Source organism: Oculina patagonica, chromosome 2 (assembly GCF_052425735.1).
Source record: "Oculina patagonica isolate OP01 chromosome 2, crgOcupat, whole genome shotgun sequence".
NCBI lineage: Eukaryota > Metazoa > Cnidaria > Anthozoa > Scleractinia > Oculinidae > Oculina > Oculina patagonica.
The window spans coordinates 37718765-37726989 of NC_135759.1; the positions used below are offsets into that span (position 1 = coordinate 37718765).

General features: G+C 37.9%; 1 protein-coding gene across 1 annotated transcript; it reads right to left on the minus strand.

Annotated features, from left to right (window-relative positions):
* Window positions 1-14: 14 nt before the first annotated feature.
* On the minus strand, window positions 15-7962 carry LOC144644594 (uncharacterized). Its single transcript, XM_078504115.1, has 7 exons — window positions 7415-7962; window positions 7045-7080; window positions 6460-6604; window positions 5253-5488; window positions 4527-4739; window positions 516-3850; window positions 15-342 (listed from the first exon to the last, which is right to left on the minus strand). The coding sequence occupies exons 1-6, from the start codon at window positions 7431-7433 to the stop codon at window positions 3333-3335; spliced, it is 1167 nt and encodes a 388-aa protein (XP_078360241.1). The 5' UTR covers window positions 7434-7962; the 3' UTR covers window positions 15-342; window positions 516-3332.
* Window positions 7963-8225: the final 263 nt, after the last annotated feature.

The window sequence follows — 8225 nt, forward strand, 5'->3', positions numbered from 1 at the left end:
AGAGCCAAAATTGAAATAAACGCCGGGGGCGTTTAATTGAGAAAATACGGTATGTTGTAAGTCTTTGAGGAACTTCAAATCCTTGCCAAGGCTTGCATTACCATTCTGCAGCTCTACTGAATAAGATATAGAGAACAATACATGGTTGCGCAGAGATTTGAAATTATTAATGTATTATTCTGTTTATTACAGTATATAAACCTATTAATTACGATATTTTTGATGATTTTCCAAAGATTTCTGAAGATTTTCAAAATATTTTCCGAAGGTCGTACAAACGTTTACGAACATTTCCAAAAAGATTTTCCAAAGATTGCCAAGGAAGAACCGAAGATGTTTCGACTTAATATCGAATAAGATTTCTTGGTATTTCATTGGTGCTTATATAATATAGCATGATAAAGTTTGCATTAACTGAAAAACTCGGAAAAAAATTCCGAGTTTTTTTTTTTTTTTTTCCGAGTTTTTCAGTTAATGCAAACTTTATCATGCTATATTTCTACATAAAGACTCACTTGGGCGGCTTATATAATAACATGCAATTATCAATTAATAAATGTACTTCAGGTATATTAATAATTTTTTGTGAGGATAATACTGTCCAAAACCAAGGATTTTGTCTCAGTTTAATGAAACAGCTAGGGGTGGAGATGTAAAAAATGATAGTCGTAGTAAGGTGTCATTATATTAAAAAAAACTAATTATAATAAAAACAGAATTCAACAAGTAAATACTTGACTTTGTTTTATTCATTAAAAACATTATATTCTAAAGTGTATGTAATTCTAAATAAGAAGTACCCTAGGGGCCACTTGCTAATTTGGATAAACTAAATACTGCTATTCTGTGAATGAATGCCTTAATAATATTTACAAATGAATGTACATTTATAGTTGCACTTTTTCATGATGTCTGATACAACTTCTCTATACATTATTTTTAATAAGTCGAGACACCATTTTGAATATTAAACTTTCCGCGAATGACGTTGTTAATGAAATATTCATCTGCGCCTCGACGTATTAAAATGAAGTATCTACCATTGTAATAAGCCGAGGTGTCATTTTTAATATTTTTATTAATGACGTCATTCGCGGAAAAATAAAAATAAATATTCAAAATGGCCCCTCGACTTATTAAAAGGGTGTATATAACAGTTACAGTTGTGAACTGACAGTGGCATTTTATGCTGCTAGTTTATACTGTCAGAAACTCATTATAGGGCCAGCAAGAGCATTAATATGTGTTATTTATACACTTGATCTGTCAAATGTATATTCTTGAGGTGACAAACGTTTACCCTTTGGGTCTTAACAATCATCAAATGAATACAAATTTTAAATTTGTAACTCTTTTTCCCAATCAGAGATCAGGGGTTTCAAGAGGCAGCACCTGGGAAATTCGCTGTCTATGCCAAACTAGTTTTCCGTAATTTGCCAATCAATTAGCCTGCGTCGCAGACGTAATCTAACCCCGGCTAGTAACAATGGACTTAACCAAGGGTTTAGTTTCGTCTGCGGCGCAGCCTACCAATCAATTCTCTACACAGATAACATTCAAGTAAAAATGCTATTAGCTGTCTACTTTGCAATTGTTGCATTCTGCACAAAAACTTATTGAAACCCCTCAGTGATCCCTGCAACTGCCATACAGTTTGTCGTCATCAGAAGTCATGCTTATAAATTGTGTAGCAAAGCACAGCAAAATGGGACTTTTTTTACTACTGGTAATCCTTAGTTTAGTCCTTTTTTCCTTCCAGTAGGAACAGTCAGCAACAAAAGTACCTTAGACACTTGGGTTGTTTACCATTTGTAAAATCTGGAAACTTCAGTTGGAAATTTTCATTTGGGAATAACTTAATTTGGTTGAGCCAAAAAATTTGGCATAACTGTAGTGCAAACATGTAAAACAGTAGAAGGAACATATATGTTACTTTTGGTGTGTACCAACCAGAAAAGCAGAACTTCCTTTTCAAAACTTCTGTTCCTCCTGGAAAACTTCTGGTAGAGAGTTGACTTTTGATATGATAATAACAGCACTAAAACATGTTTGAATGAAACTGAGATCTGACTCTGTTTTCCTTCCACTTGTCAAGGAATGTGCAGTTCCAGAAAATATCCAAACACGCCCCATGGAAGGTCATTCGAAATTCAGAGGGGGTGGAGGCCTCATAAGCCAAAAGTTAAGGAAAGTACGGGACTTCACTGGACTTTCCAGATGGGTGGGAGTATACAAACCAAAAAACCTTTCATTGAAGGGGTTTGGATATTTCCTGGAACAAAACAATACACGTAATACAACTCTCTACCTGGACATGCACATTCATGAATTGAATACGTAATTACAGCCAAACCAAATCAAACATTCCTCTCTTAGAACAAATAACTGTGAATTCCAATAAGCCCTGGGCCTTGTTTTTGTTCAAAAGGTTTTTTTGGTGACTATAGTTGTGGAGAGATTATTGCAGCAAGGAATAATAAATTTTAAAATTATTTGTCTTGAGCAACTAGAGGGGATTTGTTGAAACTGCGAATGGCTCATTAAATCAGTTATCGTTTATTTGATTGTACCTTTACTACTTGGATAACCGTAGTAATTCTAGAGCTAATACAGTCATGCGAAAAGTCCCGACTTCTAGAAGGGATGTATTTATTAGATTTATAAGATCAACTTCAAGCGTTTGATGACCAATCATGCCACTTTTAATATCCATGCAATCAGATCATGTTTCAGCGGCACATCTTCACGCTAAGATGCAAGAGACGGTATTAATTTTGAAACTTTTTATCGTTTATGAAATTCTCAGCAAATGCTTATAATCATACCTGCTGCTTAAAGCCAGAGGTTAATAATCAAATCAATTTTCAAGATTTGTCTTGAATTATTTTGAATATTTCTAATGTCTCCATTGTGGTTTTAAACCTGGTTCAAGTGAACAACAAAGCCAGATTTCTGTTAGACTACGAGCAGTCCCTATTTTTTTTCGAAGAGTCCGTCGAGCTTGAAGCAAAATTTTTTTCAAAGAGTCCGTCGAGCTTGAAGCAAAAACAAATGATCGCGCGGGGAAAAGAGGCGGGGTGATACGAGAAGCGAAAAAAAAAATAGGGTCCCTATTTTTTTCGCTTCTCACCTCGCCCTGCCACCTCCCCCCGCGAGGTAATTTATTTTTTCGCTTCACGCTCGACGGTCTCTGCGAAACATTTTTCGCTTCATACTCTAAGTCTAGATTTCTGTAAAAAATAAATGAACTCGATGGTTAGGTACATATAACTCTTGGAGGGAATGCTTGACTGTGCCTGGTATTAAATATTAATAAAAAAGTTAATTATTTTCTAAACTATAAAGACCATTTCTGTTTCTTCAGGTGGCCCATCAGTTTGTGATAGTTCAACGTCACCTCTGTGCCAACTATTGTCTCTTTCTCGAGGAGTTAATCCCGTTACAGTGGGCAAATCCGATGACACTTCTAAAGATCCCGCTATTGTAGACCTCTGTTCATCCTCGACCTCAGATGATGGGACCTCATGAGAGGACACAGGTTCATTAAATGGCCCTTCATCTATAACAACTCCAGCATTATGGCTGCCAGTGTTTGGTTGATTGTCTGTTGTATTGTTTGTATTGTCAATAGCAACATCAACATTGACCTCATCTTGAGTAGCGTCAAGGCCAGGGTAAGGTGGCGGTGGTGTAGAATCGTCATCTTCATCAGAACTGCTGCTGTCACTTGACTGAAGAGAAAATGACGCTCCTCTAGGCTGGCCATCAGTCACTACTGTCCCATTTCTATTCTGCACCACCATTAGAGGGCTGGATTCAGGTGTGGGAAATCTTTCAGGATGAGTCATAACTAGCACAAAGCAAGTCAATAAAATATCAGGGCCCGGCTATTATCGGTAAAGCAAAATTAGAATCTGTCCAGAAACTTTTAACTCAGTTAACTAAGTATTCAAAAAATGTTTCTTTATGATTTGAGCTTTTCTTTGCCCACAATTTTGTATGCTGAGCAAAATTATAGCATAACCAAGCAATTGACACTTTGGCAAACTCGCAACCTGACGGATTGGCTATACAGTCACAGCCTTACAAATATCAATGGGTCATTAGAGGATTAGCCTGGTTCACGAGGTTTTCCCCTGTTTATTTAACTCAATTCTTAAAAAATTATTTTATTATGCAATTATTTCCCAGAACTGTTTTCGCACATCAGTATTCAGCCCACATGATGCCTGCCCAATACAAGTCCTGTCTGATGGGGAGGGGCTAGTCAAATTTTCTGTTGGCCAGGTGCTCAATGGTAAAGCAACAGTATGGACTTTTTAGTGGCAAAAGAAGAAAAGCTGGTGAGTTCTAAAGGTCTTTTGACTAGCACACAATAACTCCATCTTGTGTGAAGAGCAATGTAGAAAACTGATTCCCTTCACATGCTGAGTTAAGCTTTATCTCTCTCAACAAATTTGATCATTATTAATTATTTGAAGTTCTGATCTGATTAACGTTGATTCAAAAAACTCACAATAACCTACCTGTGCTGTAGGAAGGTGGAAAATCTGCTCTGTAAGCATAAGAATCACTGGTGCCCACGACATGTCTGTCACGATGATTATCTGCCTGATTAGGACCACCACAGGAATTACATGCTCCCATCATCATACAGCGCAGCATACCCACTCCAATAAACACCACAGCGCAGAAGATTGCAGCAACAATACCAGCAGTGGCTTGAGAAACTGAAGATGCTAAAATTCGGCAATTAAAACATAAACAAGTTAACTTGTAGTAGAAATATGTACAATCAAACTCTGCTTTACAGACAAAGACACAAGTCTTAATGTCTTGATTGTTGACATTGGTTTTGTAATTTCTAATCACTGTCCATTTCTGTGAGACCTAAAGTCGCAGGATGCCACCTGGAAAGTTTCTTTGCTGATAACATGGCAGGCAAGGGAGCTTGACATGACCTACAAGTGCTCATTCGCGATTTCAAGAAACAAAGTATGATGAGTTGCTACAATCCTTGCAAACAACAAACAAACAAAGAACACTAGTAAGTTTTTTCCAGTGATTCATTGGCTGAAAAGGATGAATGACTGCATGCCATGTTTAATACTTAAATAGATCATGTTTTGGCAGCATGTGTTCACACTTAGATCCAAGCAACGGTAATAACTCCTGTCAAGGATCATTATAAAATTTATAACACATTAGGACCATCAACAAAATAGAGTAAAGACAGATGTATTGACTCTTACAATCTTTAAAGTTAGCTTCATAACGAAGAGAAAATCCGATGTGAGTAGAAATAGAATCAGAATCAGATATAAACTGCACTGTTAATGATGATTCTTCTATCCTGATGGGCTGGGGTTTGGAGTCTCCACAGTACTTTCCCTCGAGGACAGCGTCTGAATCCTTGTTCAGCTGTTTACGATATATTGCCACATAATCCAAACATTTTCCATCAACAGCATGTTGCAGGTCAAAAGCGCTGTTGAATAAAGAACAGTGAGTTAGTTTGCGGGGAGGTGTGGTGGCCTAATGGTTTGTGCACAGGACTCAGATTGCACCGTCCTGGTAAGAGATCTTGATGGGGTCATTTTTTTGAATTCTTGGGCAGTGCCTCTCACCACCCAGGTGTATAAATCACCATGGTGACCAAAGTACCCAGGAACAATCTGTGAATGGAACTCCCTTCCAGATGATATTGTAAATATAACGTCTGTAAATAGTTTTAAATCTAAGTTAGTCAATAGTTTTTAATATTTTATTGTATTAGTTTTATTTAGTTTTTAACATTTTTAACATTCATTTTAGTTTTTAACGGTTGGTGTGATATCTTAAGATTTTTACCGACCTAATTATATGTAGATGTAGATGTAGATTGTCGCTCAGGTCAAATAGTGGAAAACATTTCTAAGATTTTTGGGGGAGTATGCCCGTAGACCAACCTAGGAAGAAAACAGCTCAGGTGTTTCAAATTCTTGTGCTGGGGAGATAAAAACTTAGCTTAAGAGCTCAGCCATATCAAATTATTACAGTTGAATCTCAAACAGCTCTAACTCTGTAGCATAGAAAGAACTGAGCATGGAAAAAGAGATCTCTGTTTACTTAGCTGGAGGGAGGCATGGTGGCCTAATGGTTAGTGCACCGGAATCTGGAGAGAGCAGTCTGGGTTCAAGCTTGGCCGGGGTCACTATGTTGTGTTCTTAGCACTCTCCCAATGCCTCTCTCCACCCAGGTGTATAAATGAGTAGTGGTAAATTCACGGCTGGGGGCAACCCTGGGATGGACTAGCATCCCATCCAGGGGAGAAGAAATACTCCTAGGCGCTTCATGCTAAAGAAACTGGGTTAAGCTTTGGCCTGATAGCCAGTTAGCTCGACAGCAGGCTTTTTTACTTAGTAGAGAACCAATAACAACCCATGCACTTGTTTGATTTCCTTCACAATCCAAGCTTACCTAAATGAGATCCTGATGTTCTCTACAGACCCTTCAACCAACACAGTCCAGGTACATTTTTGTCCATTGGGATACTGCTTGGGGTAATTAGGAGATTCAATGGTTCCTGAAGAACTGGTGATGTGATCACCGCAATCTCCTAATACTAAAGAAAAAATTTAGTTTGAGCCGACTAAATTAAGAGAAATTACAGTTAAATCCCGATAACTTGAATGCTCAATAACTCAAACCTCCTGCTAACTTGAACTTTTTTGATTCCCTTCCAGGTCATTTGCTTACTAATCTTACCCTTGATAACTCGAACTACCGATAACTCAAACCTTTTTCAATTTCCCTTGAAGTTCAAATTATTGGGATTCAACTGTATAGCGAAGCTCCCAAGTGGGCAGCAAAGAGGGTGTCGTGATCCTGTTTCACATACAAGTTTTAACCAAATTCACGCGTCATGTTCCATGATCTAGAAATAAGTTTAAGTCATCATTGACAGTAACATCTTTGATACTGGGCATCATCACTAAATTTTCCTTAATTGGATATCTCAGATGACCCATTGAAATGTGCTTCCTCTGTCTATAAATGGCTTACCTCCACCAAATGAGAAGCCAAGAACAAGCAGATTTACTGAAAAGGAATTAGCACATAGAATTATTAATAAAATAAATTAAAATTGAAAATTGATAACTAATATATGAAGTTGTTAATTTGACACCCATTCCCCTGAAATATAGAAGGCATCGGACAGTACAGCTTCTCGGCTTTAATACATTAAACTAATTATGTTAACACGTTAATTTTCTAGGTCTCCATATCGCCGTAGTTGCAACTTTAAACGTCTTTATATCAACAGCTGGGGGCCAACATGGCCGCCAGTACTCGGTAGAGATTTCCACCGGATACAACTGTACACAAGTTTCATTACAAAGGAACTCGCGCAAAGACTAAGCTTATGTCTTACCAACAGCAGCAAGAATCATGTTAACAAACAGCAGTGTCCAAGTTCCAAAGATGAGCAGTCATTAGAAATTACCATACGCCGCTCCCTTTGCAAAGTACAAATGTCAAGCCGCGAAAATCCAAGTGAACAATGTCAACAATCCACTAACGAACAATCCACAAATATCTACAACTTCAAGAGAATTTCATGAAATCAAAAAGTTTTGATCACGATAGCCAGCCAGGTTTAAGAGCGTTACAACTTGTATGGAATCCGTATGTTTATGGGCGAACATTTTTAACCTTGCGTGAAAATATAATTTGACCCTCGCACGCGGGAGACCAACTGTTCTAATCGAATTAAAAATCGTTCTTTCGATGAAAGTGACACCAGTAGATCTTCGGCATTTCTGTGCAACTTAGCTCACAAAAAAGTGGTTAAAACATGGAGTCAATTAAATAGCGGAGACCTCAGGCACTTTGCATATCAGTTGCGTGTTTGTCTATTTGCTCGTTCCAGGGGTATTCCCTGCTCCTCGGTAATCGCAGACCGAGCTTGGAGACTGCTGATAACCTTCTAGCTCATTTGCTTCGATCAAAACCAGTCGGCCAAGTTTCAAAGTTTCAAACTGATGGAATAATAAGATAACAAGGAGGAGATAATGAAAAAAAAAATGACCAGAAGTCCTCCATTAGAGTGAATATTCAGGCTTTGTAGTGTTATCGAGCAGGCGAGCACATCTTTGACATTTTTCCCGCGTCCACCATCATTCACCATCATTATTCCGCGAACGCATGTGACGTCACACGTCTTCCGAGCATCGCACGATCAT